Source organism: Podarcis liolepis, assembly GCF_965112155.1.
Source record: "Podarcis liolepis genome assembly, chromosome: 14".
In the NCBI taxonomy this organism is placed as follows: Eukaryota; Metazoa; Chordata; class Lepidosauria; order Squamata; family Lacertidae; genus Podarcis; species Podarcis liolepis.
This window is the reverse complement of record NC_139569.1, coordinates 17,015,208-17,036,563: the sequence shown is the minus strand read 5'-3', so window position 1 is coordinate 17,036,563 and position 21,356 is coordinate 17,015,208. Positions and strand designations below refer to the sequence as shown.

At 39.2% G+C, this 21,356-nt stretch overlaps 1 protein-coding gene across 1 annotated transcript in view; it reads left to right on the top strand.

The window, feature by feature from the left end:
* The first annotated feature begins 255 nt into the window (after nt 1-255).
* MRTFB (myocardin related transcription factor B) overlaps nt 256-21,356 on the top strand; it is an 84,201-nt gene continuing 63,100 nt past the window's right edge. The window contains 3 exon segments of the mRNA XM_083474177.1: nt 256-273; nt 2,448-2,464; nt 2,466-2,498. Of these exon segments, the coding sequence (XP_083330303.1) occupies nt 271-273; nt 2,448-2,464; nt 2,466-2,498 (53 nt within the window). The 5' untranslated portion in view covers nt 256-270.

Below are 21,356 nucleotides of genomic sequence, written 5' to 3'. Positions count from 1 at the left end.
GATTCAGCTGATCATGAAAATTTGTATTTTTGTTTTACAATATTAAATATATTCCATCCTGAAACTACTTATGCACGAGGGATGTATTTTTCTTAGCAGTCATATTACAGCCTCATTGTGAACAATTGTGGATATATTCTTTATTATTTATGTAAAGGATAAATATATTCCCTTCCCATTGCTTTTTTTTCAGAGCAAAACATTTCCTAACTCTTATTTGAATACAGTTGCTATTTTGAAAAGCTTTGCTGTAACACAGTTCAATGCTTCATGGTATGCTTTTTAAATGTTTGTATTTTAATTGAGATTTGTTTGGTGCCTCTTCCATTCTATATATTTTGGCTAAAATGGAGAAGCAAGTATAATTTATGTTGGGAATATGCTCCAACACCAGGAGCAAACATTACTAAAACTTGGGTGCTCAGTCTCCTAGGAGCTCTAGTAATGATTGTGATCATTTTTGTTTTGTAACAAAAGTGAGGATTGGAGTTTCCTTTTAAGCTAGGAGTTGATCCTGATCTATGTGGCCTTAAGTGTATAAGTGATATGGGATGTGCCATCCTTATTCTTCTTATCTTGGAACCCCTGCACACAAGGAGGCAGTTCTATCTGCCTGGTTTGTTGGGCATCCAGTGTATTGTATAATTTCTCAGTACTACCTTGCCGGAGGCACCTTTGCTCATTAGGCATAGAATACACCCTTCTCTCCTCTACCTGAGCCTCTAAGGTAGAAAGAAGATAAAGAGAGCTTAGAGTCAATATGGTAAAATAAGATGGGAACCTTTGCATTCTTACTACAGTGCAGCCATTGAATGACTGGAATAGTTATATGTGCAGTAATCAGTGAGGTAATATTTACATAACAGAGTGTATGGTTACATAAACATTGTGAACAAGAGTTATAACATAGGAGTGGTATTCTCCTGATCTTATAACAGTCATTTGCGTATATGAGACTTAAAAGTACATAAAAATTTAAGATGAGCAATTCTTTATACACAATAGTTGGTGCACTGTATATTTGGACAAAGATTAAGACAAACTAAATAATAGTACAGCAGTCACTAGAAACTAACCAGCAATTATCCTCAGATGACCCCATCTTAATTCTATGTATTAAACTGCTTTTAAACTTAAGTTTACATCCAGTATACGTTCTGTATATTAAAGGAGATGTTTGACATAAAGCAGCCCCTGGGAAGGGGGAAGAGAAGTAGTCTTCTCTGCATTTTTTTAAAAAGAAATGGTGCATGTTCTTATTCATTTTCTCTGCAAAAGTAAGCATCATTATGTAGAGTTTTCTGAAATTGCCATTTGGGGAAATATTTCTAATTGAAATATAAACTGGTGATGAAAAGAAGAGAAAATGTTTGGTTTTCTCTTCTAAACCTTTCATTAGAAGTGTGTGAATTTAATTTATGAATTCTTGCTATGGTTCTGATAGCAAAGGCTCGATGCATAAGTGTTTGTATAATGGAGAACTTTAATATCTTTTAGATTGAATTCTAAATAGGAACAGCATAGCAGGCTCAGAACTTAAGTAGCTATAATACTAAACCAAAAAATACCTCAATTCCCAAATGCCATATATAACCAACCTAGAAATACCAAAACAGCAAAGGGCCTTCACTTTGGCCCGAGGTCAGGCCTTCCCCTCAGCTATCCAGGAAGGCTGTTTTAGGAAGATACCTTACGGGGAGGAGAAATGCCTCTGTGTCTCAGGGCAGCTAGAAACTATTGAATATGTCTTCTTCCACTGCCAATATTATGCAGATGTGTCAAGTTCATCCTGCCAATTCTATACCAATTCTCTGCACAGACAGAGCAATGCTATACCTCCTTGCTACTTCAAGATGCAAACCCAGATGTAACATACTCAGCTGCCAAATTTTGCACTGCAAAGATGGACATTCACCGAAGAATGGTTTGGGTCATGTACCAGACCTAAACTCAAGACCCATGCCCTCTCTTGCACCCTCCCTTCTATAGTTACTTTTGCAACTGCTTGCTCTTAACTCTCTAGCTGATTTTAAGTCTCCCTCATGCATTCCCCCTTCTTTGAGTCACCCATTTTACCCATTTTATTTCCTAAATTACTGTGTGTGCCTATTTTAACCTATGCTGGTCTTTGACCGTAATAAAGATGATGATGATGATGACGACGACAATACTATTCCTTACAGTTAATGGAATGTCATTTTCTAATTCTTTAGCTGGGTGATAAATGTTACATTGTGCAAATCTTGTACTTGAGAACTATGTTAAGTTAATCAGGGTCCCTTCAAATTAGTTTTATCTTCTCCATGTATTTAGTGGAAACAGGAAAACTGGACCTGCTCCAGTCACACAAGGCAGCTTCCTGAATCAGGAACTAAGATTATTTGTATATATAAATAAATGTTAAGAGGAAATTTTAGTTTCTTTTTTTGTGATCTTTCATTTTCCAGATTCACATTGAATGTATTGAAGGGACACGATTTTAAGTGGTTAGTGGTGAGGTAAGTAAGTTTACATATCAGCATGTATTAGTCCTCTCAAAACATACTGTAGCTGAAATTTACCAGCTTTCTACAGAGTACTCAAAGCTCCTTCAGCCACAGCAAGTTCATCTTGTATACAGCTGTTGGCAACACTATTTTCATTGTTTGCTTATATATTCTTCAGTAGAATCTAAAACTCGTTCATGGGTAACAGTTCCTCATTTTTTTGCTAGATTTCTCCCAATTTTCACTTGGCAGAAATAATTGCTATCTCACATGATTGGCTTTAGATTCCTGTGTGAGGGAATGGGTTTTCTACTCACACAGTGAGAGTGGTTGTATATCAACCCACATCTTCCACATCTACAATCCCTGTGTCTGCTGGAAACTCTGCCAACGAAGGGGAAACACTACAGAGCAATCTTTTGGGCAGTGAAGGAAAAGGGGAGGGTATAGCTGGGGGGTGGGGTGGGATTGGCATGCCCCTATGCATTTCAGTCACATGGCAAGGTCTTTCAGATCCAAGCTAATCTATCCATTTCAATAATTTCCTAGTTATGCTTTCAAATTTAATAATAGTTTCATACTTCCTTGACAGTTTTTCCTGTGCAAATATTTTACTCATTTTAAGAAATTCCATTCTGCTCATTTAGGAATTATTCACTGAATTTCTCAACCATGGATTCCAATCCTAACTCATTTTGTGAAAACAAATTTGTATTTATCAGTATATTAAAAGATCCATGTTAAAGTTTTTTACTGTTTTGTACTTTCATATTACTCAGATTCTTGAAAATACATCTTTTGAAGTAACTGAAGAATTAGAAAATGAAATATTACTCCTTTGGAATTAAAACATATTTATGTCCAGAGAATTATGAAACTGATTCCATTATCACAATGGGGCTTTGAATGTATTTTTAATCATACAGTAGGTTCCCCTTACCCCCCACTCGTCCACATGACAAACCGGTTGTGAAACTGAAGGGAGTTTCACAACAATTTGTGATATGCTAGTCATCAAAGAAAGTCACACATTATTATGCACTGTAGCAAAAAATGGACACAAACTTCTCTAATTTCAAGAATAGCAATATTTGTGCACGGTGTTTGACCCACCTGCAGTTTGAATTTTGGTTGAAGTCCTAAGTAACTCATGCATTCAGTAGGATATTGCAGATTATGCATCAGAGTAAACACATTATTACAGGGCCAGATTAATAATACGGAATTAATCAACTTTCAATCTCTGCATATGTTACATTTGTAGAATAGTGGCTGCTGAAATTGAGTGAAGTGTGATGGTGTTTCTCCATGGGTAGTTGCTTGTGTTGCAACTTCGTTTCAGCTTATTTAAAACTACTACCACTGTGAAAGAGCAACTTGATAGTCTTCTGTAGGGCCTCCTCATGGCCAGTGGTCAGGGATGATGGGAGTTGTTGTCCAGCAGCATCTGGAAGACCACAGGTTAGCTATCCCTGCTGTAGGGAGTGGTTCCTGTGTCACTTTTTCAGTCGCATTGAAGACAAAATGAATGAATTGATCCTTACTGCCTTTTGTCTGTAAACAAAGAAAATCTATCTATAAAGATGCTGTAGTTAATACTGTGACTTAAAATATTCTTAGGAATAAGTTCTACTCAAATCACTTGCTTTGTAATAAGTGTTTATAAGATCCAAGGTCCTAATGCATTAAATGAATGTAAAGAAAAATGTGTGTGTGTGTGTGTTTTAAATTGCATACCATCATTTTATTTTTTTGAGAGGATAATATGAACAAGAGATCCTATGAACACTTTGTAATTCTAACTGCATTGTGATTTACTATTCTTATGGGGCAGATATTCCACCAACTCAATAACGATCAACATTGTTTTCAGTTTATCACACTAAGTTTTGGATAGTCAGTTAAATCTTGTCCTTGCATCATGCACTGTTAGTCATGAAATATAAGTGGATCTGTCAAATACGTTTTTATTAATTAGAGCTTGATTCTTGTTGGCCCCAGGGACTAAACTCTTCTTCCACCCACTCAGAATGAATTAGAGAAGTGAAGTGATGGTCTGAGACCAGTAATGGGCTTAGTATTTGCATAAAGGTTAGTCTTTGAATCTTAAAAAGTTGTTTTTTAAAAAATAGAGAATACTTGTAAGAGTAAATAAAGTAGGTTTGCCACAAACATAATATGTTTTTAGGCTTTAAAATCAGTTTTTACATTATGTTTACAGTGGAGTGGTCTAAATACAGGCAACATCTGTTTATTTGCATTAAAATATAATTTAAAAGTATACGTTCATTTTGTGATATTGGCTAAGTAGGCTTTGTGGGAAGAGCCTCTCATCAGTTCGGTAGCTGTCCAAATATTGTATCTACATCAAACATGTATCAACATTACCATTTTCAAAGGAAATGGTGGGAAATTGGGCTTACAGGATGTACATCCACCCGCCCGGCTGATTTAATAACTTTGTTGTCGTTATTTCTCTTTCTTGACAAGTAGGTGCTTTTTGTTTTAGCACTTTCAGGCAGCAAACTGCATCACACATAGAAAGCACTTTAAGACTGCAGCCTTAAATGTGTTACTATGCACCTTAACCTGGAAGTAAATCCCACTCAGTGGTTTTTACTTTTGAGTAGAGATGTATAGGATTGCATTGTTCATGTATTTGCACTTCACTTTTCTAAATCTTCCATCTCTAAAAAAAGTCAGCTTGTACTGTGAGGCCAGGTTTTCAGCACTTGTGCAAGTGCTTCTTCCTTTCTCCTTCCTCTCAACCAGTTGGAGCACTATAGCTTTCAGAAACCGAAGAGATAGCCCAAAATAGCATATTAGTTGTGCAATATAATTTAAACTCTTCTAAAACCTCTAATAATATGCCTCACAATTGCAAAATCAGTTAAGGTTTTGTTGTATTATGATAATAAAATATTTTATGTAGCAGCCGTAACACAGTATCTTTACTAGGACCGAAAAGATTTGCTGATCCTAATAAAAATATTATGCCTTTGGATTCCCTCCTGCCCCCTCTAATAGGCCAACATGTCTATCAGCAATACTACCGTATTGCCTCGAGTCTAATGTGCTATTGAATCTAATGCGCACCTCAGTTTTCAGAACCTTGAAACCAAAAAAGGTATTTGCTGGTGAATGTAAATGTGCCATTGAATCTAATGCACACCTTAATTTTTGCAACGTAATTTGGCTAAAAACAGTGAGCATTAGATTTGAGTAAATATTATATTTTAACATTTAGGTCCTGCAGCATAGCTGCACAGAGCCCTTGGGGAATGAACAACATATTCACTAAAACATACACAATGAAACAGAATAAATTTAAACTATTAATAATCATTGCATTAAAAAACCAAAAGAACAAAATATAAAAACTTGACTGGTAGATTTGATTCAAGTTTCCTCATTAATCAGTAAGGCCTGAAACAGAATAGTTTTCTTTTAAAAGGCTGGTGAAAATCTAGTTGACCTAGGGTGAGTCTTTCAGAAAAAAAATGCTGCTGCAGGAAAAGGACATGTTCCTTGTCATCCTCAATCTAGCCTATGACAAAGATGGAGACCCTTGGTGTATGGGTATGGGGCTCATACTGAAATGATGCTCTCTAAAAATGCCAAAGCCATTAGAGCTTTATGGTTGAGCTTTAAAGAACTTTGAATTGTGTTTGGGAGCCATTATAGATCTCTTGGTACATGTTTTAAGTGCTCTCAGTAACTCCTGATAATGAGGCTGTTGCATCTTGAACCCACTGAAGATTCTGAACAGTCTCCAGATGCAGCTGTTGCCCCACATAGAACATATTGTAGTAATCTAGACTTAAGTTTATCAGGCATGTAGCTAGGTCACCATTTTTCAGGAGTGCTTGCTGCTGACGTACCAGCTTCAGCTGGTCAAGTGCTATCCTTACTGTGACCTGTTGAGGTTCCAGAAACATTCCCAAACAGCACACTTGCTCTTTCCTTGAAACTGCTAACCATTCAAATTAGGGGAACCCTCAGCTCCCAGATAAGGCCATTGATGAATATTTCCATCTTAAGACTAAGCTACTGTTTATTCACCCTTACCCAATCCTGTCATTTACCCCAGGCACCTGTTTATAGCTTTCACTGTGTTATATGATGTCCTCTTGCGCTAAACATCAAGCGAATTTATGCTAGCAAGTTCATGTAAATATCTCCAAACAAAGGGGACAAATTGGAATCTTATAGCACCCAATGAGATGAGGCCAACGTAAGATGCAGGAGAAGAATAATCACAAAGCAGTGCTTCCAATCACATAATGTGACCCAGAAGGAGGTTCAGGAGATATATCATACTTCCTTGTGCATCTCTTGGCAAAGGTAATCAAAATGGTTTCAGTCCTAAAGCCTAATAATGTGGATCAGTATAATCAGTAATATTCAGAAGTCTCAAAATCCTCACATCTCCTAGCATATTAGAAACTGGCGGGTAATTGAGGTCCATATGGGTCATTCTGTCCCCTCCTCCCAAAAAGGTCTTATAGTTGCCTTCAAAGGGGCAGAATACAGTTTTCCACAGAAGAGAGATAAATCTGGTCAGCCTATTCTGACCAATCTGGCCAGCCTTTCCTGACTCACTTAGGATGGGCAAGAGTAGTGTGTACACATGGCTGGATTTGCTTTTTAAAGAACTCTGTATCCTCAGGTAACAACAACTGAAGCTCATTGAAGCAAAATTGATAATTGAGACTGTGGATATGTCTTACATAGCTAAGTTGTGAGGATTGCCCATTCTCTACAAGCACACACACACACACACATACACACAGCCTCCCAAGTACTGTATGTCACAATACAATACTCCACTGGAGCTTGAATTTGATCAGAATGTAAGCCAAGTTGTAATAGGCCTCTTACTATCTGAAAATGTTTCTTTGAATAGAATGACTCAGAAAACAAGGGCTTCAAGTGGATACCAGCCCATGCTTCTTTATATTTGTCCCAATGTCCCTTCTGCTTTATGTTCTCTATTTTCTGGAATACCAGGAAGAGTTATAGATTCAAGGACATGGGAGAAGACTCATCAGCGCTATCATATAAACTGCCTGAGTCAACCCCCTGTTCCAGAGGCCAGCTAGAGCTTTGACAGCTAATGAGATTGACTGGTAACATTTTGGTAATTCCTTGTACCAATCACCTTTAAGGGATGGAACTCTTCAATGACCCATCACTCCCTCCACAGACTAAAGTTATGATATTCTCAATTACCAAAGCAGTATTCCCTACCATCTGGGTACCATCACACTGACTGGAATAAAACATGTAATCCAGAGAATCATCTGCAACATGCATTGTGACAGTTAAACATGGAGACAGACATAAGGTGGCACCATGAACTCAGGAGGTCACAAAAGGGATCTTGAAATTGTCCAACACTGATAGGCTTGAGGACCTCAACACCAATTCTGATAACAAATCAATCAGCCTGTTACTCAGTAGTCAGTCCAGTAACAGAATCCCTGGTTCTCAGGCCTGGCACTGGGCATAATTGCCAGGTTGGTTTCCTTATAAAGTTCCTGTTTGAATGGTGGCCAAAGTGATGTTGTAGAGCAGCAGCTGTTGGCTCAGTTAGCCCCACTCCTTGAATTCTCCAGAGTTGGAAGAAAGGCCAGAAGCAGGGATAGCCCTTAATGCTCTAATCCCACTTCTTCTTTTCCTCACCTGCTCAGGCTTCACTCAAAAGCCCTACCATCCTGTCCCCCATACATTTCTAATAGAGGCATGCTCCACCTTAACAAATAGCATTGTACATTGCTATAACCTGCCCATCAACCTTGTGGTGGAGGGCAGTTAAAAAATTAATAGTACTTAATAGTGCAAATTAATACTACAAATCAATAGTACTTAAGTTAAAATATTTTCCTTGTTTAGCAGGGACAAAGAAAAACAAACTTCACTCCATAACCATAGCATTCTTCTCCAGCTGTCTCCTAGAGCAGTGTTTCCCAACCTTTTTTGGGCAAAGGCACACTTGTTTCATGAAAAAAATCTCGAGGCACACCACCATTACAGCCCCGTGACGTCAGCGCGCAGCGTCACGCCGGGAGGGACATGAATTGCTAGCAAATTACATAATCACCTCCTTGAGGGCTGGCTCATCTTCTCCGAAGGCAGAACCCCATTAATTAACAGCACAGACTCACACCATAGCCAAGACGAGGGGGGAAAACCTCAGTCATGCACAGTCATGCACATGTGGGGGCTAAATGAGGACGAAGACCGGGCAGAAAGCAGGGTTCAAATCACCCCACCTGGCCAGGACAATCCCTGGGTGCTCCCTTGGGCCACTCGCCTGACCCACCTCGCAGGGCTGTTGCAAGGATTACACGGGGAGAACCACGCGCGCCCCCGGGAGCTCCTTGGAGGAGAAAGCGGGCGATGAATGCAATGCACGAAATATATGAGAGGCGACCAGGTTTTGCAGGTGAGGGGCCCCCGCCAGCCTCCGCTTCCAACACCCGGCGCAACGACGCCGAAGTTTCCCCCCGGGCTCGGCTCGGGGAGCAGCGCTGCTCCCCCCCGGCTCCCCTTCGCCCTCCCGGCTCTCTCTGCCACCCACTGGGGACCCCCCTCACCTGCCAAGTCCGGAGCGCCGGTGGAAGTTGCATGCATGCATGCAGGGCGCCACGTTGCCATTGCATTGCACTGCACTCCATGCAACGCCTGCACGCATGCATTGCCTTGCACGCCCGCCAAGGGGTCTCCCCGCGGTCCGATGCGTCCCCTCCGGCGCGGATGCAGCATTGCAAAAATAACCCCCCCCCGACGCAGCCCTACCTGGGGGGCAGCCTCCGCCTCCGCGGGGATCCCCGGGCTCCATCCTGCCGCCCGATCTCCGCGAGGGCGCAGGCAGGCTGCGCGGGGTCTGCGGGGAAGAGCCCCTGCCCGCCCGGCCGCCGCCGCTGCGCTCATTCCATGGCCGGGAGAAGAGCGCTTCAAACAAAACGCCCGGCCCGCCAGGCCACGCTGGGAAACGTAGTTCGCGCACCCCGCGCGGGCACGGAGCCCAAGGGCGAGGGGACTACGGATCCCGGCAGCCCCCACGCCGGGGACGGAGGGGGAGAGGCCGGGTGCAGGGATGGAGGGACGGGTGGACGAGCGAGTGAGTGAGTGGCAGCCGCCAAGCCTTGGCCGAGAGCCAGGAAGGGCCTCCCCGGAGGAGGAGGAGGAGGGAGGCGCAGAGCGGGAGGGAGGGAGGGAACCCCAGGGGTCATCTAGTGATGGTGCCCCAATCGAAAATTTGACTTTAAAAAAAAAATCTTTCGAATTTTTTAATTTTTCCCGCGGCACACCAGGCAACATCTCGCGGCACACTAGTGTGCCGCGGAACAGTGGTTGGGAAACACTGTCCTAGAGAAAACAGTTTCCTTGGGCCTTTGTTCACAAAGTACCCACCACTACTGTATATTATCTCCTCCAATCTCTCTGTTTCCTTCCTTCCTTCCTTCCTTCCTTCCTTCCTTCCTTCCTTCCTTTATCCACAGTTTTTTCAAGATGGAAGTCAAAATGCCATACATGGGTTTCCAGAACAGTCTTCCAGACCCATTTAGTTTCAGCATGCGGTTGCTTCAAACTTTGACCTTGATGTCATGCTTGCTCCCTCCAGGACAATTGCTCTTGAGATCACTGCTTAAGGCACTGGCTTAGTCTTTTGTTATCGCAGAGTATGCTGGAGTAAATACCTTCCTTTCCAAGTGTGAGAGACATAAACTACTAAAAAGTGCTTCAAACAGTTGAATATCGCAACACACCAACAATATTCAGATGCTATGAATCTTGATCTAAAGTGTTTGTATTTATGTACTTCCCTGCCAAATGAATGTGGAATTAATTTTCAGGTTATTAATGTTTGGACATCTGACAAGCCACTTCTCAAAGTGTTTTGAAAATTAGGTTAACTCTGGGCATAGTGCCAGTAGGAATGTGAGAGAGGGGCCTCTAGTTATGCTACCCCGTAAGGTTTGATTAAATTGTGAAACCCAAACAAATCATAAGAAAGACAAAGGCTGCATTCTGCACAACTTTAAAAAATCTTTAAGCAGTGATTTCATAAAACAAGTACATTTTTATAGGTATATTTAGCAAGACACGCTGCATTTTCTGTAATGTTCTAATATTAGAAATATGCCGCGAAATTAATAATGTAGTTCATGTTTAAACTGTATTGATATATTTAAAAAATCAATAGCTCCAAAGTAACTTTAAAAACATCAACCTTCTCTCTGCATGTTGAATAAAATGTTCCACTCAGTGCACTTAATATTTCAAATAAAAGGTGTTGAAGCTCCCAGCCTGCCTGGAAGTTCCAGTATCTTGCTCAGAAATCTTTTATGCTAATCCTAGATCTTTGGCTCCAGGCTAAAATTTCTCAGTGGTGAGAGGAAACATGGCCTCCACTTTAACAGAGATGTTATTACTGCACATGTTTCAAACCTGAGTGCCGGCATTAAAAATAAAAAAAAGTTCTGAAACTGATGTCTTGTGCCAAATCTAGGCATGATGCCCACAGTTTTGTCCTCTGTGCTGCTTGTAGTTTTCTGAGCTGTGGACTCCAGACCTAATATGTGTCTTGTCACAGTTCATGCTGTGGCATGTCTTAGAGCTTGATCCTATGCATGTTTTTGGTTGCAATTCTAAACACATTTTCCAGCAAGTAAGTTCCACTGAGTACAGTGCAATGTATATCTGAGTAAACATGTGTAAGATTCTGTTGTTAGCTCCCTATTTACCGTTTATTTAGCTTGCAAGGATTGTTTGCATCCCAAGTCAAAGTGGAGATTTATGCAGTGGGGGAGCCTACATTAATGGTGATTTTATTTTAGTAGCAATGAGGTAATCGAATATGCTGTTCTTAGAGGCTTGAAATTTGTCTGCATTCATGGAGACTTTTTGCTGGTAAATCTGCATCTGTGTAAGTTAACAGGAAATAAGTCCTATTTAGCTTGGGGTGATTTACTTCTGAGAAAACACATTGGGCTATGAAAGGATAATAATAAGTGGATACTCGTTACATATTTATTTTAAAGGGCTCTGAGGCACTCAAGACAGATCACAACTAATCTGTGAGCAATGAAAGTTTGATCAAAGCCAGAACAAAAACTACTGCAATCAAAAAAGGCTGGGCAGCAGATAATGCCAACCAAAAGTCCTAGTTTGAGTAGAAACTAAATTAATATGAGATAACTGTGATGCAGTCAAAATATTATCCTTGGGGATGAAATCTGTGTATGGAAGTGTACTTATATATAGCATGAACATGCATTCTGCATTTTGGATAAATGCATACTTTGAAATGGATATTAACAGTTACTTGCATTGATTACCATAAATATTCCAAAACACTTTGGTTCCTGTCTGAAGATAGATGCTCACAGTAAGTGGCCTATGACAGCAGATGTGAATACATGTTTGCCATCCACCTTGTAATACTGTTGTAATACTATGCGGCTGGGTAGTGTTTGTGAGGTTATCATTGGACAATTCTCATCCTATTTTGAATCCCAACAATGGATTCCATGCACAGAAGCCCTGTTCCACACACAAGAAAAGAAGTATGGAAAATACATTATAGCAGCTCAGGCATTGCATGAAATGCTATGGAAGGATAATCTGATTGCCATGCAATGTAATTCACACACACCTCTGTTCACTCAGATAAGCAAATACTGGTAGATAAGCAAATACTGAAAATAAATGTTAATATATAGCTATCCTTTCCCCACCTCCTTTAAAATGCTTGAGAGAGATCTGCAGTTGTTGTCAAGGCTCTGTTGTTACCATAGATGCAGTTCTGAAATAAATAGAGCTGCTTAGTCCTTTATGGAGAATCACAAATATTGTATTAGTGGCATAGACCTTCAAAAAGTTAGGACCTAACAAGAATCTAAAGAACCATAAGCCACGGTTTTCAGCAGGATGACACTGCTTTATTTTGCTCTTTATTGTCACTTTTCTATGTATTTCCACATTTAACTTCACACATTTGAAAGGTGCCTAGAGAAGAATATGCCTTCTCTTCTTTCTCCACTGCTTCCCATTTTTAAAAATACAATATTTACATGGTGCTGCAGATTGATGACCAAGTTTCCTCAAATTATTCAGTGGGCCACAAAATATTTATTGTATTTCTGTCCTAAAACTTCCAGTGGACATCTGTCAAAGAGATAATTAGGTTCATGCCCAATTAGCTTCGCAAATGCTATACCATTAGGCATTCTCAGTCTCCAACTCCACCTCAACATGTAATCTTTTGTTTTAAGGTGTCAGATCACTTTTGGCTTAGTTTTTTTTAAAAACAAAAAACCAAAATGACACAATGGTAGAAAAAAAACAAAGAAGGAACTTAATGGGTTTTACCCAACTAACTTACTCAGAGTAAACCCATTGAAATCAATATATCAGTAAGTTAATCAAGTATTTAATATTTTGGTATATTTTAATGTAAAAATATATTTTGGTTATCACTGATACTCAGTATTGTGTGTGTGTATCCTATGACCATGATGATCAAAACAATAAACTGTACAATGCAACCTATGCTTGATAGGACTAATATGGGATACAACTCAACTTTTATAAGTACTTGTACCCAGTTTATTTTTTTTTAAGATATGTTCAACAAATTCCAGGAACTTGAAAGTTACCATATCTGGTCTCCAATGCTGTAGCAGGGTCCTTCATATTTGCATAATACAGTGTGCCACAAGCAAGAAAGCAGAAGAGGTTAGGTCTTGTATCAATAGACTGAAGGCGTTCATCTCTACATAGTTCCATCCTTATTCCAGACATCATGATATCATAGAATAGAATCATAGAGTTGGAAGAGACCACAAGGGCCATCGAGTCCAACCCCCTGCCAAGCAGGAAACAAACATGATATATCAGTATATTGCGATGTTGAAAACTGGATATTGCTCAGCCCTAGTGATGAGGCATCTTTCCATTGTTAGAATGTGAGTATTTAAGCAGTCAGGGCTCTTCACAAGATCCATTTGTTTATCTGGGTACGAGATTTCATTTTGCTGGGATATGTATTCATCCCTGAAAAGCAGAGTGTCATCTCTAAGGTGAAGTTAAACCTAGTATGGACTTCCATCAAAGGTGTTGTAATAATCACATGCTGCCAAAACTCTATTGCTTTATTTTGTATCATTTTATAGTCAACCCTTCCTTGAAAATGCTAAAGGCAGTGTACATTATTCTCTTCCACTCTCCCATCTCTCTCTTTCTCTCCCTCCTCCATTTCAGTTGCTCTGTGAGAGAGGGACTGGCCCAAGTTACCTAGTAATCTACATTTTGGAGTAGGAATATGAACTTGGGCCCCTCTGGTCTTATTATCATATACTTGTCTGACGTCCACACCTCTAGCTAGTAATAGAGTCTTTAATTTGATTTTAAAATACCCATTTAGGGGTCCAGTTTTTGAAAAATGTGCATTTATGTTAAATCAACTGAAGAGTAAACATTTTCATTGAACCAAGTGCAACCTTTCCTTGTCCCTTCTTAAAGAAATTGGCAATGGCATATAGAAATGTAGTTAATTGTGAGCTTACCAGCTAAGAAGGATTTTATAATGGATGGTTTTAGTTCCTGGGATTCAAAATTTAATGAATTTAGGCATAATACTCAGCCATGTGCTTATGCAGTTAGGGATTTTGGGTTTTGCTTTTAATAGAATATTAATCTCAAAATAGAAGATGTGGTGTGCATTGAACCTGGTGTGATAGTGTGAATTCTGGGAATTTTCAGTGAAACCAATGTATGAGCAGCATTACTATTAAAGATACATAGGTGTTCTCAACACTTTGGATACTACCTTCATCTTATAACCTAAGAAAATAGCTGTGCAAATATTTTTAAAGTCCTTTTTCTGTGTTTTTTAAAGCAGGTATGGAGAAGCATGTTTCTCTCTGTACATCATCCTTCATTAAGGCATATGAGAAAGAGATTCAATATACATATTAAACTGAAATCTAATTATTAACTGAATTGCTGTTTTTGAGTAGCACTTGCAAGTGTTGCAATTAAGTGATACAATTAGCTTCCATGGAAGCAGATTCTTAGGTGTTACCTTGGTTGCAAACTATTCTGCCTGAAATGGATATTGTGTTATTTGTTACATAACTACTTTCAAGTTCCCCCGTTGATCTGTTAACAACTGATCAAGCTTCAATATACCGTACTTCTCCGTGTATAACACGAAGTTTTCTTTAAAATAATGTTTGAAAATGGGGGTTGTCTTATACACTGATAGTGCATGGGGGGGACGGGTGATTGGTTGCAGCCGCGAGCAGGAGCTTGTCAGCGGCGATTTGGTGTGTGATTGGTTGCTGCTGCAAGGGCTGCTTAGGATTGGCTGCTGCTACAGTAATTGTGTGGGTGATTGGTTGCTGTGGAAAAGGCTGTTTTGGATTGGCTGCTGCTGTGGCAAATGGGTGTGCGATTGGTGAGCGGGCACACTTGTTGGATTCTGCGATGTGAGCGATTGTAAGCATTTTCATTTTGATTAGTGATTTTTGGCACCCCCCAAAAAAAGCTTAACATCCCTGGGCTATCCGCCCCCCAAAAAGCTCAATAACTTTGTGCAATCCTCCCCCCAAAACTCTCAACAACTCTGGGCCATCCCCCTCCATTTTCTTAAATTTGATCCCCCCAAAATAGGGGTCGTCTTATACAGGGTGTGTGTATTATACACAGAAAGATACGGTATATTATCCTGCATTGATTGTTGTTGTTGTTGCTACTGCTGGAAACTGATTTCTTTTCCAGATAAATGCCTGTTTTGCTTTGTCTCTGAACACAGAAAATTGTGCTACTGTATTTACACTATTAGAATAAATGTAATTCACAGAAGTTCATGTACAGGAGAGATGTTCTCAAAAAGCAGCTGGAAAAGTGTCCTGTTGTGCACATAGGAAACAAACATGAATTTCCTTCCTCTGTAGTTTAATTCTAACGTTTTCCTTGCTTTGTTTGAATCAAGGGCTTGCTGGATGTGAATAAACAGAGCAGCACCTGCAAATTTGTCATAAATGGAAATAGCTTGATAGCTAAGCATAACAATGAAATCATAAAGAAATTTAACTGTTTATTAAAAGCCTCAGTAAACATCTATCAGCATTAAGAAAATACATGAAAATACTGTGAAGGAGAGGAAATATTGCATAAGAGTTTATGACCATTTCATGTGGGGATTCCATTCCCAGCCCCCACATGAATTGACAGGACGCATATGAACACACCCTACCCTGTTATGCCTCATTATGCCCCACTCCTGTTCCCCTCATTATGCCCTTTTAGTGATGTGTTTTGTGATTTTTTCTGTCAATTCCAGGTTGGGTGCTGTGCATGTGTCTTTCAGACGTGCATTAATCAGTCATTGCCTGTATTGCTTTTAGAAATCAGTGATGATGCTTTTAGAAATCAGTGGTGTCTCTTTATGAACTGTCAGCTTTGAAGGCCTCAGCATCTCCTATAGTGTTGGAGAAAATAGTTGGATTTTGCAGAAAGCTAAATCCATTATAGTAGTTTATAAGTGTTTATTGCAGTGTTGTAAATTGGATATTCATGAACTTGGATATGAATGGAATATGGAGTTAGTGTTTCAGTTCATTTTGAATCCAGTGTCCGCTAATGCTTGTACATGGAATAGCAAAGTGTAGATGTCATGATATCTGAACTGGACCATTGTTGTGCACTTTCTCTTTCTTGCTGTATATTTTGCCTAAGATATGTAAAGGTCTTTGGAAGTACTGAGTGCAAAACATCCCCAGCCTGGTGCTTTCCAGGTGATTCCCATCATCCCTGACCATTGACTATGTTGGCTAGTACTGATGGGAGTTGTAATCAAAAACATATGGAGGGTACCCGGTTTGAGAAGGCTGTTGTAAAGGCTAACTACAATGAAACAGCCTGGCACCTTTTCGTATGTGACTTTTCCCTAAGCAAAAACTATGCAAGCAAACTTTTGTGAACTAGTACCCATCAGTTTCACTAGCTTTGTTAAGATTGCAGTATTGGAATTCGACAGTTGGGAACTTCCTGTATCTTTTTGGCAGATGCTTGGGCATCAGAAGATTATATGTAGTGGAATATTGGTGGTCATTAGTATGTAGATTTGGAGTGTCAAGTAATGGGTGAATGAACACGTTTTGCTGTTAAAAGTGATAGGCCTGGCAGCAAATATTATTTGTATTGTTGTTTTTTACCTTCTTTGCCACATAATTCATATGTATTATCAGACTTTTCTTCTGATAGTGAATTAGGGCAGAAAAACCTCAGGTATCTGGGACTTAAATGCCTAAAGATCTGCTTCTGGTGTCTAGGCATTTAAAATATTAAATCAGTTCTGTGTAAGGTTGGCACTTTAAAAACTTTGGTGCTGGCTTCAGTCAAAGCTGGTGTTTCCCTGTTTATAAAATGCCCTCCCTAGTGAGATGTGGCTGTCCCCATCATTATTAACTTTCAAGAGGCATTTGGAAAGACTCCTGTGTATTACCCAGGCATTTTGGTGACTGAAGAAAACTGTTCCTGGGAACTATGAGATCACTTCATGAAATAATGTTGTTAACTGGAACTGCTTTTAGAATGCTTTTAACTGTAGCTGCTTTTTAAATGTTTTAACTATAATTGTTCTTAGGATATTTTAGTTGTTTTAGTATTTTTTCATATTTAAATTATGGGTGTGTTTGGCACCCTGGGCTGCTTTCGGAGGAAGGGTGAGATATAAATGCAATAAATAAATATGAGAACCTGGACAAAAACATAGTGCTATCTTTTCTAGAGCTATCTATGACAGTTTAAAACTTGCTGCATATAATTTTTGAATGCTTCTTTTCCTTGGAATATCCTCAGTTGGAGGCAGCAAGGCTTCCAAATACCAGTTGTTGGAAACCACAGGAGGAGAAAGTGCTCTTGTGCTCATGTTTCCCACAGGCATCTGGTTGATGGGATGCTCTGAGAATGGGATGCTGGACTAGATGGGCCATTGGTCTGATCCAGCAGGCTATTCTTATATTCTTACCGTATTTTTCGCTCTGTAACACGCACCCGACCATAACACACACATAGTTTTTAGAGGAGGAAAATCCGTAGGCATGCCACCCGTAGGCATTCCCTCCATAACACGCACAGACATTTCCCCTTACTTTTTAGGAGGAAAAAGGTGAGTGTTATGGTGCAAAAAATACGGTACATTCCATGTTGAAGGATATGTTTTGGAATTTATGGTAAAGCCATTGATCACTTTCTTGGCCCTCCTATTTTTCACATGCCCTTTGTAACAGTTGTCAAAGAGAGCAAGAGTTATTTTGCCTAATTTTGCCTTAGTTCATAACATTTGTTTTCCTCCAATCAATGCTCTTTTTATATTGCATATATCCATAGCAATAAGAAGTGAGAGTAACTGGAGCAACTGTTGCTAGGTACTGTGACTCTGTTTCCAAGTTTATATTAGAATTCATAAGTACCCCTTTATGAATAAAATAAGAAATATAATAGAAAAGTCAAATAAAGCCTAACTTCATTTATATGCAGATAATTTGACATTTCAGTCAGAAGAAATTTGGATTTCCAAAATGCATCTTAGCAAGTGATTAATTTTTGGCATTTTAAAGTGTCCTAATTTATTGTTTCCCTGCAGTTTAATTTCAAATGGAGGCAAAGGTACAGCAAAGCTGTTGGTACACTTCTAATTTCATGTACATTTATTAACATGTCTCATTGATTTTAGTGGAATTTAGTTCCATATGAGCATATGCAATTAAATTGAATTTTATCTTATTGATGGAAATGGTGCTGAAGTCACTAAGCAATTTACATTTGTGTAAGAATTTTAATAGGAATTCTGCTCTGAAAAGATTCTCCTAATGATGTATCTATTTCAATGAACATGTGGGAGTTTGGGGAATGTATAATGTCATAAAATGGGAGCAGGGTTATGACAAGCTATGCTTTCTAAAAGCTAATTATTAAGCAGTTAGCAGCTACACATGATTGTAAATTTGATTAAACCCCAAAGCCACTTCTCTTTTTCTATACATGTAAATATAGTTAACCTTAGAGATGCACTTGACTGTTTATAATGTACAAAGAAGCACATTTTCTGGAACACAGGCATGGAAATCTCCAAAATCTGCTTTCCCGCTGCCAAAAATAGCATATAAGTTAAGGAAATATGAATTAATGTGCTTTAGCAACCCTACCCCTCAGTTCTTTAACCTGGTAGTCTAGGCTCCCTATGAATTTTCTTTATTTGAAATTGTATATTACAGAATTAGCTGTGCTTTACACACTTTTACACTAAGCTTTCCCAGCCTTCTAGATCCTTTGAATTCCCAACAGTGCCACCTAGCATGGCCAATGGTCAGGAATGATGTGAATTGTAGTCCAAAACGAATAGAGAGAAACAAGTTGAAGGAAGGCTGCTCTACATTTCTGCTCTCTCCCCATCTGGCAAAACTAGTGGTTGGGATCCCAAACATGTGGTTAGTCCTAGAGGTTTTAACCGCTAGGAATTTCATATCTACCACCAGAACCTAACCTCTTTCACAGCTAAATGATGCTCTTGACTCCCAGTGTGAATGTGGCTTTGTTTAGTTGAATTATTATAGCTTTAATATTATTATTATTATTATTATTATTATAATTATTATTATTAATATAAAGCGTGACCTAGCCAGTGCTAATCTCCAATTTATTTCAGTGGAATTGTTAAACATGTGCTTAAGCAGAGAACATTAAAGCACAGATGGTAGTGGCACTGTGACAGAAGAAAATGTGTTTCTTCTATAATAAAAAACATTAGCTGGAATATCTCTGCATCTGACCCACCAGGAAGTGGCCCCTGTGCCACTCTGGTATCCTATGAATCAAACATCAAATGTTACTTCTGTGATAAATTGTGGGACTTGAGACTCCAGCACACCATGGGTGAGCAGATGGTTGAAAGCATGTACACTACACATTTTTTTAAAAGTTGACTGTTGAGAAGGCAGCGCTTCAGATGAAAAGCCTTCCAATCTGCAAAGGCTTTTAAAGGTAATCACCTGCACTTTGAACTGGGTCTGGAAACAAATTGGTAGCTAGTGCAGTTGTTTCAACAGGGAAGTTACATGCTCCAAGTAAGCATCTCCATTTAATAGCCTGGCTGTGGGAGTATGGGAGGTGATGGTGGAGTGGCTTGATAGCCAGCAAGATGAACACATAATTTTCTAGCTCCTGGTTTTATCTGCTAATAAATCAGCTTATCAGACCTGATGCTTGAACTGAAAGAAATGCATTAAAACATGGACAGTGAAATAAAGATCTCAGCAACAGTTAGATCTGAGTTTAAAGTCCCACATTCCCATCTGAAATAGATTGGAATTGCTAAGAACTTAGGGAGACAAAACTGAATATTACATGGCAAAGAGCTACCTGAAGCTGTAAAAAAGTGCCAAAATTGTGGGGAAAGGGCCAGGCGACGGAGAGTACAGATTGTGAAATTAAAATGGGAAATTATTCAGGCTTGGACTTAGAGCTAATATAGGGAATGCTGTTAGAAATCAAATGGCCAGTGAGAAATAGAAGAGGAAACACAATGCACTTTTTACTCCACTGCATCAGTTACAGTTGTCCTGATGTGAAATTGAAAGAACATGACATTAAGAGAGAGGTCTCCTGGAGTGGACTACTTGCATAATTTCCATACCCTTGCAAATGGTGGTGGTTAGCAACAATAAATCCAAATCTCACTAGGTAATGGGGGTGACTCAGTGCCCACCCCTCACAACCATCCTCAGCCCACCTGGTGGTAAACAGTGTTGACACATCCTAATGAATCTTCCAGAGTTAAAGAATGGCCACTACACAAATTTTATACTGCTTATACAGTGGTGTTTCTTGTCAAATCAAGGGCACAGTAGTATATATGAATTTTACTGGCACTCATTAGTGACCTTGGCTAGGACAGAAAGAACATTTGACTGTGGAATAGAAGGCAAGCAAGGCTGGATAATAAAAAAGGCTTCAAGAGGAGAGATGAGTCATAGACATACAAAGATAAAAGCTTTGCAAATGATACACCCACAGAATCTTATCATAAGCAACATTTTACTTTAGCTCCTATTAATGGGAGTTTTGAGAAATTATGTAAGAACTTTAAAGGGCTCACTCTTAACTTGATGGGAGGTTATGAAAGAGAATATGTAGCCAGAATATTCCACTTGGGAATCAGAAAGCTTTTTAAAAAATAATAATAATATGCTGTTAATATTAGTAGCTCCTTACTTTAGCTGGACAGCTGTTAAGAGTTGTATGGAAACTAAGAGTTGTATGGAGACAGTTTGTAAAACAAATCCCAATATTTGATTATTATTTTTGCCTTTGTGTCTATTAAAAAGACAAGAAATGTATATATTTGCTCATGCTTTATTAACTACAGGTTTGTATAACAGCATTATAATATGGGTGGTTTTATTTTCAATCCCTTTGCTATGAATCCCTAGTATGCAGTTTACTCTTTCATAGCAGTAGTGTTTTGCACTGACATTTTCATCAAGGCGTCTACCAGCAGTAGCCAAGAAGAGTCCCTTTTCTGTTCAGTCATTTGCAATCACCTGTATACATAATTAACATTAGTTCTTATGTGGTCCCCATGGAGAAAGGTATTTAAAGTCACCTGGGCTTCCTTTGACACCTTAAAAAAATTACTCAGATTATGGTTCTAGATTCAGATAGGTGGCCATGTTGGTCTGACTCTCTCTCTCTCTCTCTCTCTCTCTCTCTCTCTGTGTGTGTGTGTGTGTGTGTGTGTGTATATATGGTCCAGTAGCACCTTAGAGACCAACTAAGTTTGTTCTTGGTATA